We start from the raw sequence: 22,713 nt of genomic DNA, 5'->3' as shown, positions 1-22,713 counted from the left end.
TGCACTTGGTTGGAACACGAAGCACGCAAACACTATGGAGAATTCAGTGTAATCAACCCTCAACTAATTGGGTATTACACGTGGTTGTAATTCGCTTTCCATAAATTTGGTCTGGGAACTTCAATTTTGGTAGATGCGAGAATGTCGTATCGGCGGTCGTGTTCCGATATGGAATTGATTCCCTGGGTTGTTCCTTCTTACCGTGAGCATTCTTTTTGGGACGAGCGGCTCATGTTTGTTTGTGAGCTTTACGTGATGAAGGTATTTGATCCTATAAAGAGTAGCCAAAAAGTAAAGGAACGGCGGAAGAGAGACGAAACAGGAAAGCCAGAATAAAGAGGAAAAGTGAGAACATTACACATTACGTGGGGAAGGAGACGGGATGATCGGAATAAAGAGGACCGTGTACGTTTCCGCTCGCTGCGTTCCTTAAGTTTCTTTCTCCTTTCCATGTCCGATACGTGAGCGAACAGCAACCCTGCTATTCTGAGGCCGACAGGCAACTCCCTCCCTGCTTGATGCCACCAATACGATGACGACATCCATCGTTATCACTCTTCTCTCTTTGATAAAAGAAGGTTGGCTGACCAACCCAAAGCAGTAGCAGGATCCGAGCTAATGGACAGAAAAAGAAAACCCATACATGAAATAAATAAAAAAGAATTTTTAAGTGTCTCATGCACCTTGAATTTTTAGATTATGCATTTAAGGTTTTAGCAAGAAAGGTTAGAAGTCCACAAACCTCAGCTAAAGCCAATAGCAACATGCTGGAAACTAGAATTAAATACCAAACATTATCATGGCGGATTAATCTCTTGCACAAATCCAACAGAAATTTATATACTTCTCATTGTGTCAGCGTCTTCCACCTGTATTGATTAACTCTTTGTCACAATAAGCACGCTATCAAGTGTGGTAACATATTATTCTGAATTATTTATAAGCTGCTATAGATAAAAGCTTCATAAAGTTGGTATGTGTACTTTATAATCTAGAAAATACAGTTCTATTTTCACTCATGCCTAAGAATACCTGATTGGATTTTAGGAAGTCCAGAACAACTGAAGCCAGTCCTCCCTGATGTGCAGCATAAGAATGGTTGGCACCTTCCATAATATATAGCTTGTGGTTAGGAATGAGCTTCGCAAACTCCATTGCATCTTCCGATGGAACAATTTCATCTTTTGAACCATGAATAGTCAAGACTCTGAAAGAAACATTGACTGTTACAATATATGAAAGACTAAATATTTTAGTGTGAAAACTAAAGAAACTCCAATTAAAAGGTCAAGGAGTTTCTGGAACCTGTTATATGATACAACCTGACATACTTGCAAGATAAAATTAGATGGTGCAATCTTGCAATTTGGAAGACTACTTTTTCAGTCATGTTAATGACTTGTTTTACCTACGTTCTTCTTTAGACCCTCAAAAAGGACTGTAACAGCATTATATTTAGTCATCGATGAAAACGGACACCTGCTTATTTTTGGATGTTACATAATTACATTCATATGAGTAGAGTAAAATGTGGTATATAAGTATAGTAAAATGTGTTGCACAAGACTCAGGGTCCAGGAGGATCAACATATGTATTTTCCTAGATTAAAACTCTGGTAGTCCAGATCAGAAAATGTGACCTTACTTTATGACACCAGGGCTCACCAAACCAACATTTTATAGGGTCTTCGGCAACACAATCCATACTCATAAAAGGATATAGGAGAAAAGAAGAGAAAAAGGTAAACCATAAAATAAGTCTGTAAGAACTGTGAGGGATGACTTGTTAGAGGTGGTGCTACATCTTGGAGAGCAAGATTTTATTATAAACCTTAAGATATCTCGTAGTGCAGGTCAAAGCAGGTGCTGGATCTCAACCAAGGTTTGACTTCTCGTGCCGATTGGTGGTGGTATGGCACGTGATACATCAACACATGCCAATGGGGACTCGGGCGATCCGTGTCTTGGTCGCCTGTTAGACCGATACATATCGCCTATACCGTACCAACTTGAGTGGTACAACAAACGTTGATCTCAACCACTGCAATATTAGAAAAGCTAACCTAACTGCATCAATTTGTCGAAAACCTCACATGGTACAACTACTCCATGATAGCCTTCCCTTAAAATCACATCTTAGAGATGATCAAAAAATGATTTCAATAAAAAATATATGTTAGGAGGTAGAACTTTTCCCCCTTATTTAGAAAACGTAAAAAGAGCATTAAGGAAACATATCTAACCTGCATTCTTTGTCAATGGAATGGCATGCTGCATGCATATCAGTGTCTAGTCTATCTTTTAGACTTTCTTCAGTAACCCGATACTCAACTTTTCCTGCAGTATGCTCAAATATGAATCCATAAATATAACCAATCATTGACAACAAATACATAACTTAGATCTACATGATTACCACAATACTTAAGCTAATTGATAGAGGTGAAGCAAAGAAAAAAAGAACAAAATAACTACAAAAATCTCAATAATCAGGATCTAGTAGCTATCTAAACTCAGAGTTCTAGAAGAAAAAAAGTGTTGTTCTGTAAATACAAATTCAATCATTAACTTCTTATTTATCCCTTGGAAAGCCTACACCAGATATCTTTGAAGCAAACAACTGCTAGACATTACCAATTTCTTTTATGAATCTCACACATCCACAAATTTGTTTCCATTCACATTTTGCATTTCTTCTCTCTCACAAGGTTTCTCTCTCCTAAACCCTACAAAGCGTTCATGTAGTTAACAAACCATTATATCAATTCTTGTGTCACTGTTGTGTCTCTCTTGACTTTTTACAAAATGCAAAAAATATAAAGAACGCAACACAGTAATCTTTAAGCAGATGAGACATGGCACTAGGCATATGACATTTTTCTGGTGCCAGTTCAGATAAATGCAGTAAGAAAGTTATACAAAGACGAGTTGTAAATCAGATAACAAGTCTCTAAAAGCTTTAATTGATCAACCTGGAGAAAGAAAATTCAAGTTACCTCATTAATGAATATTAGACTCTAGAACAAGCTTGACATGTAGCCCTATATTGCATAACTTGGATCATGTAACAATAGGATTCAAATATATGATTTTTTTTTTTTCCAAAACAAATTTTCATGATTTGAAGCTTATAATGCCTAAACAACTTTTATCTGATTTCTCAAACATTAATTAGTTAGAGTGACATAAACAAACTTCACAAAAAAGCTTTTCATTATCATTATCTGGTATCATCTGCATAAATCTCAAGATGCTTTATGCATAGGAGTTGTTCCTATCTTTAGGTAGAAATTTATAATTATAATTGTTGAAACCACACATAACAACAAGGCATACAAGGGACTCATTGTTTTCTTTCCTCCAAGCAATGATAAAAAATATAGCAGAAAGCAGCATTAATAGGAGAATAAAAAAAATAAAGTTTGTGAAAGAAATATGGTTCAGAACTATACTCACAACCCAATTAAAGTTTTTTATTTTACTTTTTAGCATACCTGTCCTATCTTTCACATCAATAAAACCATCTTTCTCGATTCTTTGCATAAAGTCTCTCCCTAAGCGACCTTCGATTCCTCTATCCAAGGCAAAGCGACCAGAAAGATTTATGACTGTATGGACATCATGATACACAGAAGCATATAAGAGCACCACATTACCCCCTGTAAGAACAATTTTAGGTAAGTAAAGATTTACATGACACATAAGGGAATGAACATCTATCTCATCTTACATGATGCTCTATTCTCGAAAGAATAAAACATATGTGTAAACACTAATGAAGCTTATTAAGTTTATCCAATATATGTGGAATATTTCCAACATAAAGTAGAAAGGTTTTCATCCCAGTAAATTGCAAATTTTGCATAAATTTTGAGCAGAAATGCAAATAAAAAGGATCGCCCATTGAACGAGGCTCCTGTCAAAGCATACAAGCTTACTCCCACTGATAGAAAGGCCGTTTCTATGACTGAGACCTTAGTCATCATGGTTGCACAGAAGCATCTTTCTATGGCGCCAAGGCTTGCCCTTGAAAGCAATGATGTGCATACTAGATCCTCAACAATAATATTTGAATACCATCTGGCCTTATTACACTATACTCTTTAACTTTCAATTCGGAGATCTTTACAGGAATGACATCAGAATGGATAACCTGATTTTGTGTAAGCAATAAGGAAACTCATATCAAGTGTAACTGATGCAGTCTCCACTCAACAGCTGGGTTGTAGAGATGTTCTGCTGCTCACATGTTGGAGCCATAGGGTCAAGTACCGACACACTTAAGTGCACATGAACTTGCATGAAAAACAAAATCAAACAAAAGGGAAGTCCAATCTACACCAAAAAAAACTCAGATACCAGTATATGCAAAAAGTACATTTACCTTTACTGTGCCCAAGAATAGCACATATTTCATACTTTTGCTCCGAAAAATATAAGATCACAGAACGCAAGTCTTCGGCCTCCCTCCGGTAGTTGCCATATCGGAAGATACCATCACTTTCCCTGGAATTCATCATTATATGCCTAAATAACTCTTAACTCCGACTACAATATTTTAAGTTCACTTGTAATGAAGAGAAAATGTAACTCCCAGAATAGCCAAGTACACTTGGAAACATGAGAAACAGGATTTAAGCTTCCGACTACATTGCTCTGGAGCTACCTTTACATACCCATTTCCGGCAAAATCAAAGCGAAACACACTGATCCCTTGACTTGTCAATGCAGAAGTAAGGTTAAGAAAGATACTCTCATCCTGACAATAATTGAAAGCAAATCAATTTCATTATGAAACTATTATACTTGCTTGCATACAAGTGGAAAAAACAGAAGTATAACTAGATCCATGGACTAAATGCAGAGTTATGTGTAAAGCATAATACAAATTTGAAACCAATCAGAAAATATGTGCATGTTATTTGAACAATACAAAACAATCAAATGAATAACTTCAGATCATATTATCAGCTAAAAAAATTCATTTTCTTGGAAGCAAAACAAGGGGTGGTACCACCTTTTTAAACAGCTAAGGCTGCTAAAAGATGATAGATTTGCTTATTGCAAATAATTCAGCTTATAAAAGCTTCAGTATTTCAAACTAAATTAACAATGAAGAATCATGTCCAGATCCCACAACAGAGAAACAGTTATGAAGGTTTTAATCTTGCACCTAGGTGATAAACTATTATCAGTTACAAAGATAGTATACGATACTCTATTCAGAAGTACTTAACAACAGATGGATAACAATAGCATGGTCTGCAGTACCGGACCGTACCGCCCGGTACGGGCAGTATGTACCGGTCCGACAGGCTTCCGGTACGCGGACCATATGTTACCGGTCCGACAGGCTTCCTGTAGCAACACTGTAGTAGTGCTACAGTGCTCGTCACGCCTAAATATACCGAGCTGTCACGGACAAACTTCTAAACAAGGTGTTTGATGTAATGCTTATGTATGTCCGTGTCGTTCGGCATGTTCTTGCCTTGTACAGAATGTAGAGGGGCGGCCGAAGGCTTAATAGTCCCATTTTAGTTGGGTTGGTGGCCTCTTTAGGCTTGTAAATAAAGGTTGTGTCATGTGGACACGCTCGAGAGCTTTTCGGTCTGTAATGGACCATTTTACCCTTTGTTGTGCCACTGTTCAGAGCTTGTAAAGTCTGTTTGTAATTTGCTTTGTCTATGAAGTGTTTTTCGGACATGTTTGCTTGTGGATCCCGTTTGAGGCGTTCTCTTTAACCCGTTCTCTCTTTTGTTGGTCCTAAGGGACAATGGGAGGCTTCGGGGAGGCTGACCTTTGCGGACGGACGCGCAAGGGTGCCGCACGACTTAGGCAAAACCAGCTAAGTCCATGTCATATGGTATCAGAGCGGGACAAGCACTCATAGAAACACTTGACATGCAAACGTGGGGGACCTAGCGGGGCTGCATTGAGGGCAGTCAGCACACGCGCGACCGTTTGAGGGAAAACGGGCATGGAGATGTAGGGAAAAGAGTCGCTCAGAGGAGCGGGCATCTAACATTGGCATTCAGAGGAATGGCCAACCCTTCGCGCAAGAGGCACCACGAGAACAGGCAAGCTTGGAAGAATGCGGAGCGCACAAAGGTTGGGATGGCTGAGTTTGAGCTACGGCTCAATGTTGACAACTTTACTTGATGGTGCTCAAGGCAAGCGAGGAGCTTGGCAAAGGACGAGACCATGCAAAGTGGAATGAGTTGCTCAGCGACCGAAAGAGTTGTGCAAAGCTCACAGAGGTGAGGGGAATTGCTAACTCGAAGAATTCGGTACTCATGCATGGGCTTGTATGCGGACGATGGATTGTTCGTGGCCATCCCAAGGCGGTCGAGACTCGGCGCCATGGAGCATTGAAACTTTCTCTTCGGCATGCGAAGGATACGTCCGGAAGAGGCTGAAGTGTGCAACGAGTTCAGCATGTTGCTAGGCCTTGAGGGGTGCAGTGGTGGCTGTATTGACGTGGAGGCGCAATCTAGCAAGTGCGTTTGCAGGAGGCAGAACAATGCATAGTTCGTTCAGCAGATCGGAGTAGTCCAAGGGGATGGTGATCTCCGAAACGAAGAGAGATGTTGCTCCAACGGGACAGTTATCCAGGAGGGATAAGTCTTAGCTCTCCAGAGGGAGAATCATGTGAGACGGACTTCACATGTTGAGGAGGAGTACCTCACAAACAACAACTCCACGAAGCTCAATGGACCGAGTAAGCAGCGAGGAGTTGTCACATGATCTCGCTCGAGAGAATGCATGGGTGGATGCATTGCGAGATCAAGTGGGGGAGCGACCTGAAGCAACTTAAATGAAGGCACACTTAGAGTCGATATGGAGATCGGACTCAAGGGAGGGCTGACCCGTGGAATGGTGGGCACGAGGGCCACCATCGACTCAATGCAAAAACGAGGAGCGGAGCAATTTGGGTGTAACTTGGCGAAGTACCCAAGCCGCATGAAGGGAGCCAGCGGAGAAGTTGGAACATGGAGCAGAGGCACAGTGCTTTCCTTAGACAGAGGTCAAGGACATGAACTCTTGTAGAGGCAAGAGCAGGATCATGTTGTTCCATGGGTCCTCCATTCTGACGGAGTGGACTCATCTTGCATGGTGCCAAAGACGAAGGGAGCTTTTGGGCACATGCACCTTATCTCGGAGGAGCATTTGATGGAGGAACTAAGGCGACTCAATTTACGGAGGCGAAGTTGGGTTCAGAAGGCCTTAGCACGGGGCAAGAGGACGCAGAGGCGGGTACTCTTGAAGAATATGCCACAGTGTTGCCATTCAAGTTGCCATGAAAGAAGCAGTGCGCAGCGGAGATTGTGCTGGTAGGGGCAGAGGCCCAGGATCCAGACAATGGTGCACAAATTACAGTGAAGTCGGTGGACTTCGGGAGCTACTAGGCGACGGACTGTCCTAGAGCGGTGCTTCATCTAAGTGTGACCCAAGAGTGGGTGGATGAAGGTCGATTGCCAAAGGAGCGAACAAAATCGAAGGTGGTGGAGACCCTGCGATGTATTGGCAGAGGCCACACATGGAGGGTTCACAATTCGAGTTTATTCCACAAGGATCAGAATGCAATGGAGATGTCACCAGGAGGCGACATGGTGCAGCGGATCGTGGTGGAACAGTTCGTGGCAATGCGACACACACGACATAGTCCCGTGAGGGATGAGATCATATGGAGGTATGATCGGGAGCTACTGGGAGCTCCGCTTTGGTGAACAACACGACGGCAAGAAGGGCTATGGATTCAAGGAGTGAAGGCCATGGTACCGCAAAGGCGGGTCTTCCGTGCGTGCATCGAATTTTGCATCGGACGAAAACCTTGGTCATCAGCATATGGGGGCTGTGTTCCACTAAGGGAAAAGTTCGAAGGCAAGTACCAGTGAGTTCCATGGGAGGGACTTGATCATGCAGAGGTATGATCGAAACAGCTGGAGAGTTGGACTGCTCCAGAGCTCATATTCGCTTAAGGGAGCCCGACAAGTCAGAGGACAAGGTCGAGTAAGCGAACGTTGCTACCAAGGAAGCTAAGGAGAACAGAATCGATGCAAACTCTACAACGTGATGGCAGAGGCCAGGCATGGGAGTTGCAGTCTGTCTTTCCATCGACCAAACAGACTGCTTAGAGAACACAGAGGTGTTAAAGCAGGGGGTCGAAAGGGGCGAGGAAGCGACGACGAGTCCAGCGGGACTTAGCTACCCAAAATCAAGCATCAGTCAGAATGGAGGTGGACTCAGAGGAGTGCCACGGAGACATATCTACTGATCGTGAAGAAAAGGGATACAGATGCGAGGAGACGGATAGTAGGACCATGGGCATGGCAGCGCCATGGTACCGCAGAGGCGGGACTTCCGTGAAAGTCATTGATCCCTTGCTCTCATGGAGGGAGAGCGCTTGGTCGTGAAAGGGGCCGAGGAGGTGGAGAATGCAGAGGCAATCTTCAAGTACCGAGACAAGGCTGAAGGGCAGAGGCCAAGAAACTTCGTAAGACCGGTGTCAACAAGTTTCTCATCAAGATAGCCGTAAGTGAAGGACTTCGGGTCATGCAAGAGTGCACGACCAAGGAACGAAGCAGGCAGTACGCGGTGCTGTACCTTTGCTACTCAGTGGAGTAGGCGGCAGGGTTGATGGAGAAGACGGTACAATCCCAGAGGCGACCTCATCTATCAGAGAATTACTCCAAGTTGGGGTGAAAACTTACTGCATTCCAGAAGTTCAATGGCATTGAGAAGGTGAATCACAGTAGCTAACTCAACGCAAGGAGTGCAAACACTTCAAGTGCTTCAGAAGTGTGAGCAAAGAGCAGGCGAAGGCCAGTAACCAGCTCGATGCATGAAGTACAACCTCGAGGAGGCGGGCGAAGTCAAATAACCTTTGCCTTCTCAACTCTTAAGAGAATGGGCGAAACCGAGTACCCCAGTTCTCTTATCTATCCAGCAGAGGAGCTCTGCACAAGTTCAAAGACCCTTCGAAGATAATGGAAGACAATAGTTGTCAAATCCTCACCAACGGTGATCAGTGCTACTGAGAGTAGATTGTCCGCTTCATTTCCCAACGAAATGCCAATCGAAAGCGGAAGTGATACGAACCTACTTGGATGTGACAACTAACTGAAAGAAGAGTCAATGAGCAGATTTTGTGGAGGAAGGACCCAAAACTTCAGAAGTTTGCGAGGCGATGCTCGTTAAAGCTCCAACAAGCATCCACCCAGTTCAAGCAGCATGTGGAAATTTTGAGAGACTGGCGCAGTAAGGATGGTCTTTTCCTTCATTTGGTGGATCCGCAGGAATCAACGAGGATCAACACAACTCAGCCAACCCCACACCAGAGTCAGAGTCATTGGCGAGTTGAAGCAGCATGGCGGATCAAAGGTTCGACTACTCAGAAACAGCAGCGGAGAGCAGCTGGGAGCCAGGAGGCGCATTGCAGCTGGAGCAGAAGATTGAAGACTCAGCAAAGGCGAAGAGTTGCAGTGTTCACAAAGGCTTCGACGAGGACGTCGAAGGGATAAGTGGGGGAGAATGTCACGGACAAACTTCTAAACAAGGTGTTTGATGTAATGCTTATGTATGTCCGTGTCGTTCGGCATGTTCTTGCCTTGTACAGAATGTAGAGGGGCGGCCGAAGGCTTAATAGTCCCATTTTAGTTGGGTTGGTGGCCTCTTTAGGCTTGTAAATAAAGGTTGTGTCATGTGGACACGCTCGAGAGCTTTTCGGTCTGTAATGGACCATTTTACCCTTTGTTGTGCCACTGTTCAGAGCTTGTAAAGTCTGTTTGTAATTTGCTTTGTCTATGAAGTGTTTTTCGGACATGTTTGCTTGTGGATCCCGTTTGAGGCGTTCTCTTTAACCCGTTCTCTCTTTTGTTGGTCCTAAGGGACAATGGGAGGCTTCGGGGAGGCTGACCTTTGCGGACGGACGCGCAAGGGTGCCGCACGACTTAGGCAAAACCAGCTAAGTCCATGTCAGAGCGGTACACCTGGGTGTACCGCTCGGTATACCGTACCGTGCCGGTACCGAGCCTAGGTCGAAACTCCGGTACGATACGATATTGCGGACCTTGAACAATAGTATATATCATGTGAACAAAATATAATGCATAATGACTGAGTTACATAACCTGCAAACCAACAATATCTTTCACATAATAAGCACCTTATTAGTACAAAATTTGTACTCTTATCAATATGACCTGATCAAGATTTAGCTTCATATTGAGTTTAATTAGATTATGTAACTGATAAAAATCATGGCATGAAAATTAATCAACGAAGCAAAAAAAACTAAAGTTCTCAGCTGATTGTTCCCTTCTCATCTATCTTTTTTCTATTTGTAACCTTCTATCTCCTCAATACCATAATCTTAGTCACCCTTGCTCCACTTCCAAACAATTTGACAACTTTATTAAAATCAGTCTATGATATTTGCAATCATAAGACTGTTGCCCTGCACAAATTTGCAAATGGCTTCTCCTCTGTACTAGTGACAGGCAGTGAAGGAGTACAATAAATTACCTTCCTCGATCCTTCTCAAAGCAACTCACATGTCCTCTTGATCATAACAAGGAGTATGCAGCCACTTCTAGTTTTTGTTGGAGAAACACAAATGGGCACAACTCCTGGGCACAAATGATATCTGGTAATTGGTTCTCTCCACAGATGGGTATGACTTCCTTCTGTCTAAGAGATTCATAATACCTCCAAGGGTTTTGTAGTTTTTGAAGATGAGAAACATAAGAAATGGAGAAAACCATGGGCCTTCTCCCTTGTTGGTAGATTCCTGTAGAAACCCCCACCCACCATTGGAGGTGATTCAAGCTATGATGTCTTGTTTCTCTTTGGTCATCCCCTCCTTTGGTCTTGGATATGGCCAAAAACTTGTTTCTCTTTCGGTTTAACACTAAGGATGATGCTATGAGAGTGCAGTGATAAGGGGAAATACTCTTTATTTGATTCTTTGGGAATCAGATTTCCAACTGTTGCTTAAAAACCTTAGCTCTGCCCAGTTTGGACCATCTTCCAGGTTTACTTTTCAAATACTAGAACAGTGAGTCTATTTTCGGTATTGCTTCCATATTAGGACATCCCTTAAGGCTGGATAATTGGTCTTTTTTTTCCATGAAAGAGGCAAGTTTGTGAGAATCTGCACTGAGATGGACCTAACAAAGTGTGTTAGCAGGGGATATGGATTGGTAGACCTCAATAAGGTATTATTTAGATGGTTTATATGGAAAGTCACCCTCTGTTTGCTTCAATTGTGGTCGCATAGGTCACAGGATTAGTGAGTGTGTCCTAAAAGCAATATGATGATGAGCTCACCATTGGAGAAAATAAGGATTTCTAACCTTCCTGAGTAACCTATTCCGGAGAAAGAAGGCTTCAATTAGGTTCAGGGGGATTGTAGGTTGGAGTTTAGTGGAAAAAAAAAATTCACTAGGGATTTGCTTGTGCCAGTGAATAAGGCGGAGTGATTGGTTTAGGCTACCAACGTGCAAGCAAGATCACGTGATAACCATGAGGGGTCTGCCTCAAGATGTCACATCGATAGTCAACCATTGCCTTCTGAATTCTCCGGTTCCTACCATGGATGCTGAGAGGGATAAATTGAATAAACAAGGAATAGAAGACAAATGTTGACTGCTGAACCTTCAGCAGGGTCAGGCTCAAGGTAAGCATGGTCTAAATGGTGGGCAACCATACTGACCAAACAAACAAGATACATATGAAAAGTAGACAATGGATACACAGTAAAATCTTGGCAGATAAAGCAAGCATTAGAATGGTAAAAGATGTAGAGAATGTAAAATGAAATTAATTAACCATGTCATGAAGAAGAACAAATTTGAGATGTATGGACTCTGAAGAGAAAACATGAGGAAGCACTTAATAAAGAAAGGTGTCCCTTATGTCTAGATGATCACAAGCAAAGGCAGGCAAGAAAAAGGCCAATATAGATGGAAGTTGTGAGAAAGATTAAGAAAAACAAAGCATAAAAGAAAGTGCTTCCAGATCGGTGAATATGGTCCCAAAACTATGCTTGTGTTTGATCTTATGGTGATTAAGCCACTTATCTGCAAAACTTGGTACCATCGAAACAAGAGATCTGTATGGTCAAGACTTGAAAACAAATTAAATAAAAATGAGAACCAGGATCTATTTGACAACGTAAATTAGCCATGTTGCCAAAAGTAAGATGGGAATATGTTTTTCATTAGTGCGTCTTCACCAACATCGGAAGCTAATAAGTTGACCCAAAATAAGATTAGCAGACGCATAAATTCTACCTTCGAAGACCGAAATCCATGGCACAAAATCACAAGCTTCTTGGATCCAGCATCGTGTAGCACCCCAACAAGCTTTTCTCCGTATTTGTTCAGAATCTCTACTCTTGCTTGCGATGCCTCTGCAACACGAGAGCACCTTGCGATAAGCACATGGAAGAGCAGATTCGGTGGGAAGATGCAACCAAGATGGATGATCGAAGGGATATCAAGACCACAAACCAAAGATAATCTACGTGTAAACGAATGGAACACAAAAGCATCCTCGTAATGAGTGTATCCGCATATGCTAGGGTTTCCTTTAGTCAATTGGGGCTCTCCAGAAATTTTCTAGTAAAATTTATTCAAGGGAGCATTGATATGTGATCAGAATCACTAAATCACCAACATTCGTAAGGAACGGGGGAACAGCATGTTACCTTTTGCGGAAGGAAGCCGCTCTGCCATCCTCAGCACGAGACGACGACAGCGAGTGGGATTCTCTGCCACCGCGGTAATGGGACGAAGAATGGTTGGGGGCAAAATTAGCTAAATATTGCCTTCTTCCACTGGGGTGAGATCCGCCGTTCATTTTCGCCATCAAACTTGTTAGGCAGATAATTGATCGAATCGGCGTCTTCGTCACCGAGTCATCACGAGAGCCACCAGCTTTTAAACATCGGACACTGCTCACTCTTTTTTAATTTTTAGATTTTATCTTCTGTATATTCGGTTCTTGTAATAATAGATTATCGACATGCACATCGTGTATTGTGATTCTCGTGAATAATCTTAGTTTTTTTTATTATTTTTACCAATGTTTTTGATACATATGACGATTTCACTGAATATGATCTGCTGTTCGTGTTGAGCACTCAAACAGAAAGTTGTTCAAACCTCTTCTTTTCGACACCCAAAAATAACCTCGGAAGTTTATACCCACAGAAGACGAATACCATAAATCCCAACGACGGATCCCAAAAATAATTTCAGAACATCGTCAAACAAAATGTAAAAAGGAAAATTGGAGAACGTATAAAAAAAACACACTTATACGTCCAACAGATTGAGACAGAAACGATGTTCCTCATTTAGTGTCTATTCTTCTTACGTTGCACATTTAGTGTCAATCGGCTAACTACTAAACTACCACCATTCCATGCACATAGAGAAAATACAAGATACAGTTATTGTTTCTGCAGGCCTTTACACCTTTCTAGAAGTCAAGTAATCCCAAATCCGCATCACCTAACACTGCATATCATCCTAACCCCCGCCGATCTTGATAACAGCTACTAAGGTAGATCAACAACAATAGGCTCCATTGAACAGGTCTGGCGTGCACGTTTCTATTGGTTGATGACAGACCGATCATTATAATACAAAGTCTTCCGTGACCCCCTTGAAGAATTAGAACCGTCATTCACGTTTCCGTAATGCCCATTTCCATTTATCTGCAGTAGAAGATAAATGAGCATCGGATTGTCATATGCAGATTACGCAATGCAGATTGTGCTTCAGAGAACACCCAGACTACAAACATAATAACGAGTCGGGATGTACCTCCATATATTGTGCGCTTGGCAGAGGATGATACATTTTGTGAAGAGGATAAAGGAATTGAGAAAAAAATGAAGTATTGCTTGTTTGCACAGGCTGAGTAAACTTGTTCACAGAGCTAGAACTTCTATGATCCAGCTGCCTCCATTGATGAGGGATCTGAAATAACACTTTTTTGTTGAGTTGCAAATGTTTTAAGAGGATTGATAACAAAAAAAAAAACAGAACAAGAAATATTTTGCTTACTGTAGGTGCATTGGAGGAGCAAGCTTGGGTCCCAAGGAAATGAACCATCCCATTCTGCTGACAAAGATAGACTGGATTTACGTGCATCTGATTTTGAAACCAGTCATAATTTGGCACATGGTATGCTGCTGGAATACTATCATGAGATACTGCATGCTGCACTGGGACTATCTTGAAATTAGCAAACTGAAGTTGCAAATTTTTCTGACGATCCTCCTTGTTCTGAGCAATTGTCACATAAAGGCGTCTGCTATAGAACATATTCCCTGGAAAAATGGCAACTACCGGCTCAGACTAACAGTGAAAAGAAACATAATTTAGATTTAACCTAAAGTTAAATACCATTGAATCTCTGAACAGCCTCATTTGCTTCTTCAGCCGAGGAGAAGCATACAAATCCAAATCCCCTGCTCAGTCCATTTTTATCATATATCACTTTTGTCGACAATACCATGCCAGATTCAGAAAATAATCTTCTCAAGGCAGCATTATCAATTGATCTTTCAAGGTTCTTCACGAAGACAGTTGAACCCTGATTTAAAGAAAGAAATATCCTAAGCAATCTGTCCCTTTACATACAACAAAGTAGAATGTACTTTTTAATGCAGTTGTGGTTGATTACCTGAATCTTTGTAAATTTGTGCTCAGGTCTACCAGCGAAACGAAGTCTTAGCAATTTATCACGCTCACTTCTTTTCTGAGCATATCCAACGTATAAAGATTTCGATCCTGACACAAAATATCGTGCAATAAGAACAATGTGCAAGGAAACAAACGAAGAATAATATGAAAAGAAGAAATATTACCTAGATCTGAGCCATTCAGATTTTCCAAAGCGTTCTTAGCAGCCTCCGGTGACTCAAAGTCGACGAATCCAAATCCTCTGGATTTTCCATCTCTATCTTTCATTACAACAGCACTACTGATGTTGCCATATGCAGAAAACCTTTGCCGTAAAACATCATCTGTGATGTCCCAGTCCAGATTCTTGATGTACAGGTTAGTGTCTCTTGGTCCTTCAGTCAGTGCTTGCCTCTCGCTCTTCTTAACAAACTTTGTTACACACCTTATTCCACAAATTAGAATAAAAATTCCATGAACGACACTTTAAACATTTATAAAAGGAAAAAACAAGTATAGAAAAGAACAGGGAAGCTAAGAAATCACTGTAATTGAACGCCACTAAATCCTAAAACAACTCATAAAATGGCCCAGTAGTTCCTAAACAAACTAAAGAATCCAAGCAGAGACTATCGTATAAATACAACAAAGATAAACCATCATTTTGGGAAACAATGTTATCAAAACACAAACAGAACAAGCAGAAAAAGCACATCTTATGGGGGAATAGGACAAAAAGCGATGAGTAGAGGAAAGAGGAATCGCCAAACGGTAAACAGAGCATTCGATACTAAAAAAAAAATCGGTGTCAGGGAATGAATGAGCCGACGGTCAAAGAAACAAGAAAACAAGACTAAGATCATTCCACAAAAAGAATGACGTCACATTGCAAGGAGGAACAATCGAGACTAAAGAAAACATAAAGAACAGGAATGCTAACAGCTTCTTGCTTGAACCAGGGAGGATGACGCCATTGAGAGCTTTAATGGCCAACTGAGCCGCTTCCTCTGAGTCCATCTGAACGAAACCGAATCCCCTACTCCTCCCAGACCCATCTATTGCTACCTTGCACGACTCCACTGTTCCATAAACCGCGAACAGATCCTCAAGCACCGTCCCGCTCACCGATATCTCCAAATTCTTTAGAGTCGCAAATGATCCGTCCCCGGAAAAGAACAGAACCCACGTCAGGAACAAAACTTAGATGACGCTTACGAATTGAAGGGAAAGAAGCATCAGGGTTTCACCTTCACGAAGAGATTGCCAATGCCGTTCTTCCGAGACATTGGGTTCCGTTGTGACCACATGATCCGCATAGGTCTACCGTGCAGAAGGGAGTGATTCATCGCCTTGAGGGCTTTCTCGGCTTCAAGAAAACATCCAAATCAAAGGTTCAAAGAAATGCACACGAAACCAATGGATCAAGAGAACCAAATCACCAGAACTGAGAGAAATGTAGAGAGAGAGAGAGAGAGAGAGAGAGAGAGAGAGAGAGAGAGAGAGAGAGGAATAGGGTTTAAACCATCAGAGAAAGAGAGGTAGTTGAGGTAGGCATATCCGAGGGAAGTGCCAGAGGCGCGATCGCGGCATACGCGGGCGGAGGCGACGGTGCCGAAGCGAGTGAAAGCGTAGATGAGTTCCGCGTCAGTGACGGCCGGGTGAAGGTCGCCGATGTACAGAGTCGGGAATGGCGGAAGATGGAGGGACGTGGGAGCCGCTGCCGCATTCATTTCATCCGGATGCAAGGTCGTGGCCGCAGCTGCCGTATCTCCCATTGCGCTTGGAGAGCGTCGCGTCTCTTTCTCGCCGGAGAAGAAGAAAGGAAGACGGGAAAGACTTGAGCGGGAAGGAGCAGTGTGGTGAACGCTATTTTTATATAGGCAATAACCGCCTCATAGAGCGCTTACGAACCATTGCATGTAAAAATATATGCGGTACAAATCTACACCGTTCACCTTGAAAACGTTGAACGGACGAGATGAGTTTCACGGCAAGAGTAGGAGATTGCACGGGTGACTCTACGGGCTCCCGTGAACGCTTACTCATCGCCGTTCATTTTGAGTTCGAAATAGGTAATGAACGGTGAGGATCCGACATCCACTTGGTATCGAACCGACGCATCTTATCCACCACAAGCTGCCCCAGGAACCTCCAAAGCCGTTCGTTCACATAAGCGCAAATAAGGCATTTCACTGATGGGGAAAAAAGAAGAAGAAAAGAGAAATGTATTGACCTAATATCCAATCATGTACTGCCACGTAGGCCTAATCTGTAAGTGACGAAACCGACCTCCTTCTCCCTCCTCCTCTTTCACCGCCTTCCCGATCCTCTTCGTGCTTGTCGCTATCCAAATCCTAATCTCCTAACATTCTTGGCAATGCCCACCAAAAACCATATAAGAGGTGTTGGTGAATTGATGCGCCATGGTTGGTGAGTCAGCATGGGATGTTTTGGTTGGCCGAACAGGTTACCAAGATTGATGGACGGGATGTTGGCGTCGGGATGTTGGTTGGTGTCTCTCGATCACGTCGGGATGTTGGTTGGTGTCTCTCGATCAGGACGGTCGTGCCTCAGGGAGTATCCGCTCTCCTGGACAGAAGGCCCTGGGCGTCGACTGGGATGTCGGATCCGCTTGGAGGAAGACGCCTCTTGATTGGGATGATCGTGCCTCAGTGGGTGGCTGCTCCCTTGCACAGAAGGCCCTTGTCGGGTGGTGACTGACTTTGGCCCTTCAACAAGCAAGTTAGTGCTTGGTTCTCTATTTTTACCTCCCTCTGGCTAGATGTCGACTAGGGGATTTTATACTACCATACGAGGGTCGGCCATATGCGGGTTCGACGTAGTGGCCAATCCTCGCGATGCCAGGAGGTACCTTTATGCAGCCATCGTCTAAGAACGCATGGAACGGTGCCATATGGCACCGTCCCGAGCTTTCCGGGACGGGATGTACCAAGGAGTGCCTTGGTACGGATCCCGGCTCGGTGCGTGAGAGTATCCTGCTGACCTGGCGATGGCGTGATGCGACATTGGTTGTGATATGGTCAGGGCCCAAAATATACCTTATCAAGAGGAACCTTGTTCTACTACGAGGTTCCTTTACTGCGAAGGAGGGGCAGTAGAGTCGACGAGAACGGAGTGCTTCGGAACTCTGAAGCGATCGAGTAATTTCTCTGCATGAACTCTGGTTCGGCATAGAGTTATATTGCCATTTCTGATTAGCATTATCTTACCTCTTTAATATTTTATCGTCTTAATGCCTTTTTATTTTTCATATGACAATTCCTCGTGAGGGCACTCCCTTAGACTTCAAGATGATTGGATTTATTTTTTTGAAAAAAAGGATCAAATCTATTTAAGGATTGATAGGACATATTCTGATATCACCCTTGCGATTACAATCAGTAGCCATGTTAGTGCCAACATGGAGCCTCAAAGTTGATATAGTGCATTACGTCGATGTGACACCTCGAACTCGGATGGGACAATCGCCTATTCCCTAGCTGTCCAAGGTCGTACGAGATGACGTTGCATAGCATAAAGCTACTCCAGAAAGCTTGGAATGGCGCTGCGCAGCGTGGATCCATATTGGTCGATCGGCACTTGCACATGTGGTACAAGCCGGCTGCTTGAGGAGTCGATCATCATTAATAGATAATGTACAATCGATTCTCGCTCGTGGGTATAAAAGCCAACCCTTTTGACTAGCGTCAGGGGAATAACTTCGAGCATTCAACTCTCTCTTACTTCACTCAACACTAACTTAACTTTCGGAGGAGTCGAGTCGGGAAATCCCTCTCCCGACTAGGGGTTGTATGCAGAAGCCTGGCGATGAAGAAACAGGACACTCGTCAAGGGAGAAGACCGCACTCAAGAGACGAGGCTCAAACTCAACCTGACCCTCGCTTCCACCACCCGAACATCCGTGTAGGCAACCTTACGTATTCGAAATTAGACCAAGCCATGTTGACATAAAGATTCACTAACAAGTATAGAAAAAGAATAATAAGAAGAAGGTGTTTTCTCTTTAAAATCTTTAACCCCTTTATAACTGTGACTCTCAAGAACTAGAAATAGTTGAGAGAACAATAGTAAAGAAAGATTTTATCTTTTGACTTCGGACAACAAGCATGAGCATAAGTAGAGTTTGTTAAATAGGGCGAAAGTCAAACTTTGGGAGGCTTAGATGGATAATGTGTTAGAACAATAGCAACTATAAACATATTTCAATAAAGAATATAATCAAATAATTTATGAATAAAATTAAAAAAAAAAAATATTTAAAGAAACTCAAAGGCATGGTTCATGATTCTAAGGTGCATGTTTGATTAAGAAGGATACAATCGAAAAATTAATCTCTTATGAAAATGATAATAAAGATGGTTGAAAACCAATGGAAATCAACATCAAATTTATAAGAAAGAAATAGTTGAGAAAATTTAGAATGTGAGTTCATTTTGATAGAAATCAAAATAGTTAAGAAAATTAAGAAATCAACAAACAAGTTCACATTTGTTTTTTTTTTGTTTTTTTTTTAAGAATGTGACTTCATTTTGATAGAAAAAAGAATAATATGAAGTCACTAATCGACGAGGAGATAGATTTCTCCTTGAAGGTGTCATATCTCTGTGTAAATGAATCACAAGGAAAATGACACCAAGCATCAAACCCATAGCCACAACAAAAGAAAATATAAGGACAAGAACATAAGGAATCACATATAAAACTTCGCAACCATCATGAAAATAATATATGTCGGTAAAAAGGACAGAGCTACTTCTCAATCGAGAAAGGAAAATATAAATAGACAAGAGGATATGCAACTATTTTTCATAGAGAAATGAAAAACACCGTTCCATTAATAAGCACGAACTAATGAAATTTCTAACACTTTGGGCTTTGCAAACCCACTTCTTGTAAATGTCAAAAATTCATATCATCTCCCTAACATCCTTGATAGTGAAAGGATCCGATAGGTCGAAGAGAAGGTCGCAATACGCTAAAACCCCGAAGATTTAACAAAGGTGAGAAGCTGATAAAAGAATAAAATCAAAAAATAGTGAAGATCTTTCAAACTCTTGATAATGAATAGGTCATCTCAAAATCATTCCAACAAAAATATATAGAGACTTGTTATTATATACTTAATTAGAATTATGGATTATAATTGTTTGAACAATAACAACTATAGACATATATTGATAAAGAGTAATTAAATAATTTATACATAGAATAAAAAAAAGAAAAGAAAATCCAAAGACATAGATTCTGTATCCTAAGGCATATTCTTAGAGCCTTATTACTATCTGATTGAGAAAAAAAAGAAGCAACAACATGAACAGTATAACCGATTGCACTGTCTGATTACAGACTTTTGGTTGTCCTACTTCGTTACATTTCTTTGCAACAATGACTGATCACTGTAAATTGAATGACAGCTGATCTTAAATTCTCCCGGTGCTAACTGGGGCATGTTGATGTGAGGATTGTGGTTCATTAGTTGTTTACTATCGGATCTTCAGAGGGTGCCACCATGCAGTAAGTAGTCTGGGCTGTCACCTGCAGAAATAGCTATGATGTGTTTTGTCAGAAGAACCAGGCAGTGAGATGCTACTAGATAAGAGTTTGAATCTATATATAGTCAGTCATGTTAGTTTTGTTTCTTGGTAGATCTTGACACAGCTTCTGTAAGCACTGAACCAATAATGTATAGTTACCTGGGCAAGAGGCTTTGTCATATTTCAAGACCTTGTGGATTAAGTGGCAGTTTCTTCCTTTGTATGTTGAGTTTGTCTTCCATCAAACATATATATATACCTTGTGGATTACTTGTTAGTTTCTTCTTATGTATGTTGAGTTTGTCTTCCATCATACATATACATGGCTTGTAGATTACTTGGTAGTTTATTCTCATGCATGTTGGTTCTTCTGTCTTCCATCATATGAATTGACCATGTGGATTACTTTTTGTCTTTCAATTTGAGTTTTGAATTGTGTTTCTTTCAAATCTGATTCTGTGCTTATAATCAGGGAGTGTATTTTATTTATTATTAGATAACTGATTTATTTTCTTAAAATCAAAATCGTAAGTGCCTGCATTTCTATAGTTAACTTTGTGCATTATCTACAGCTCAGTTCCCGCTCATATATATATATTAGCAATTCAATTAGATATATAGCAGCAATCTCAAAGGCACATCTCATAGTTTCTCTTGTTTGATAGATTCATTTCATGCAATCTTTTCGATACTGACTATCTTAGGTTTTAAAGATTTTGTCTCAAATCTTGTTTTCCTAATTTATCTATCTTTTGTAATTTTTTTTATTTTATAGTGATAAGTGTTGAAAAGAATAAAAGATAAAGAATAATTATTGAATAAGCTTTATTGAAGAAGTGAAGAAGCTTAAATGTATTAACATGTCATCTATTCAAGAAATGAGTAGAGTCTAGAAATCGATTTGGTTTGGTTTGTCTTGCTCGTAAGAAACACGTCACGATCTCCGAAAATGTTGAGGTGGATGAGTTCAAGGTGAGGTGAGTGTGCTGAGTTGGGGAGTCAAAGTCGAAGATTTTTAGAAGAAAATATAAGCACCATTTTGATACAAATCTTTCCATTTTTTATTTTTTTTCCTACTAAAATAAAAGCTCAATATACTTGGGGAGTCTTAACATACTAATCAAAATCATGAAGTCAACTCCCATTCGATTTTAGACTGATAGCTTAAATTGATTCCGTGCAACATAAATGGATCACAGTGATCATATATATATATATATTTCTTTCTTTTTTTGTGACTTTTTCATCCCAAAATGGGACGAAATTTTGTTGTTCTTTCTCAACATTAATTTGACAATGCATGAGAGATTAACATCATTATTTTCTTTCAGGATTTAAATGGAAGTAATTTGCATTAGTACAACTACAATAATAATCCTAATTCTCCTTTTTCTTTTCTACAAATAAAAAATACACGAGTACCTCCCTCCGATCCACGCGAGTTGAACTCGGTATACAAAAGCCAAACTCGTCCATCACTCAGTCCGATTCCTGCAACCCGCCCAGGACGAGGGAGCCGACGAAGAGACCAGCGGCAACGACGCCGAGAGCTGCGGAAAGAAAGGCCTGCGCGGCTACTAGCGCGGCGGAGTCGTCCGGGATGAGGACGATGGCGGCGACGGCGGCGACGAGGAGAGGGAGGGAGACGGAGGCGAGAGCAGAGGGGGAGAACCCAGCGGCGCGCTCCAGGAGGCTGAGAAGGCCGAGCTCCTCCGCCTTGGACAGGAAGCCCAGCCTCTCGATGGAGGAGAGCGTGATGCCGAGCTCCTCCGCCTTGGAGAGCAGCCCGGATTTCTCCACGCCGGATAGCACCTTGCGCGTCTCCAGCTTCTTCACGACGTCGACGGACAACTCCTCGCTTCCCTCCGCGAAGAGACCCGCTCCGTACCATTGCTTCTTCCAGTTGTCGTCGTATCGGTTGACCTGCAACAGCGCACCATCAGAGAGATGAAAGATTGGAGGGTCAGAAGAGGAAAGGAAACGAAACGAAAGGAAAGGTGCCTTCTGTTTGGGCGCCATGGCGAGGATTCGCGAGGGTCTTCCATTGGAGAAGCGGGGAGATAAAGGGGAGAGAGAAGACAAGCAAGCGGAGGCGATCGTCGGCGCCGCCATCGCTTCGAGAGGTTCGAGTTCTCTTCTTCTTCTCCTTCTTCCACGACTACTACTACTACTTCATCAAATGGAGTTGTGGTCTATTTTTGTTCGATTTCCCTCTCTTGTTATCTGTTTATTATCCTCGCCAATATTTGTCAGTCAGATATGGGAGAATCTAACTCGGACCAATAGAGGTGGCCGAGGCTTATCCATAAGCACAACACCACAGAGAAGAGAATGAATTTGGCTGGTAGATTTGGCTCTAAAGAAAGAAAGACGTTGTTTTGCAAGATCTCTTTTTAGGTTCTAATGGTAGAATTTTGCCTCTCACTTCATCAGCTTGACTAAATTACTGTAGTCATCCAAGG

At 41.9% G+C, this 22,713-nt stretch overlaps 3 protein-coding genes across 6 annotated transcripts; all 3 read right to left on the bottom strand.

Annotated features, from left to right (window-relative positions):
* Positions 1 to 42: 42 nt before the first annotated feature.
* Positions 43 to 12,837, bottom strand: LOC103980399 (uncharacterized). 3 transcript variants are annotated; one of them, XR_010495977.1, is made up of 10 exons: positions 12,710 to 12,837; positions 12,294 to 12,412; positions 4,677 to 4,759; positions 4,385 to 4,506; positions 3,495 to 3,659; positions 2,244 to 2,337; positions 1,033 to 1,207; positions 743 to 869; positions 359 to 615; positions 43 to 271 (listed from the first exon to the last, which is right to left on the bottom strand). XR_010495977.1 is itself a non-coding variant. In XM_009396797.3 (8 exons), exons 1-8 carry the CDS (start codon positions 12,735 to 12,737, stop codon positions 837 to 839), a joined length of 819 nt encoding a protein of 272 aa, XP_009395072.2. In that variant the 5' UTR covers positions 12,738 to 12,837; the 3' UTR covers positions 654 to 836. The 3 variants fall into 3 exon arrangements, 2 of the variants coding, with proteins under 2 accessions (XP_009395072.2, XP_009395071.2); XM_009396797.3 differs by lacking the exons at positions 43 to 271; positions 359 to 615 and having other exon boundaries at positions 654 to 869; XM_009396796.3 differs by lacking the exons at positions 43 to 271; positions 359 to 615; positions 743 to 869 and having other exon boundaries at positions 970 to 1,207.
* A 781-nt stretch (positions 12,838 to 13,618) lies between these two features.
* LOC103980540 (polyadenylate-binding protein 7-like) lies at positions 13,619 to 16,496 on the bottom strand. The gene is made up of 9 exons (XM_065145614.1): positions 16,219 to 16,496; positions 15,944 to 16,062; positions 15,637 to 15,836; positions 14,882 to 15,141; positions 14,698 to 14,804; positions 14,418 to 14,607; positions 14,096 to 14,341; positions 13,833 to 13,999; positions 13,619 to 13,723 (listed from the first exon to the last, which is right to left on the bottom strand). The coding sequence occupies exons 1-9, from the start codon at positions 16,469 to 16,471 to the stop codon at positions 13,619 to 13,621; spliced, it is 1,647 nt and encodes a 548-aa protein (XP_065001686.1). The 5' UTR covers positions 16,472 to 16,496.
* A 3,520-nt stretch (positions 16,497 to 20,016) lies between these two features.
* Positions 20,017 to 22,460, bottom strand: LOC135636621 (uncharacterized). 2 transcript variants are annotated; one of them, XR_010495976.1, is made up of 3 exons: positions 22,253 to 22,460; positions 21,674 to 22,174; positions 20,017 to 20,252 (listed from the first exon to the last, which is right to left on the bottom strand). XR_010495976.1 is itself a non-coding variant. In XM_065148488.1 (2 exons), exons 1-2 carry the CDS (start codon positions 22,361 to 22,363, stop codon positions 21,731 to 21,733), a joined length of 555 nt encoding a protein of 184 aa, XP_065004560.1. In that variant the 5' UTR covers positions 22,364 to 22,460; the 3' UTR covers positions 21,555 to 21,730. The 2 variants fall into 2 exon arrangements, 1 of the variants encoding a protein (XP_065004560.1); XM_065148488.1 differs by lacking the exon at positions 20,017 to 20,252 and having other exon boundaries at positions 21,555 to 22,174.
* Between the last annotated feature and the right edge of the window lie 253 nt (positions 22,461 to 22,713).

Source organism: Musa acuminata, chromosome BXJ3-4 (genome assembly GCF_036884655.1).
Source record: "Musa acuminata AAA Group cultivar baxijiao chromosome BXJ3-4, Cavendish_Baxijiao_AAA, whole genome shotgun sequence".
Lineage (NCBI taxonomy): Eukaryota > Viridiplantae > Streptophyta > Magnoliopsida > Zingiberales > Musaceae > Musa > Musa acuminata.
The sequence above is the reverse complement of the archived record's forward strand: the minus strand, read 5'-3'. Positions and strand labels throughout refer to the sequence as shown.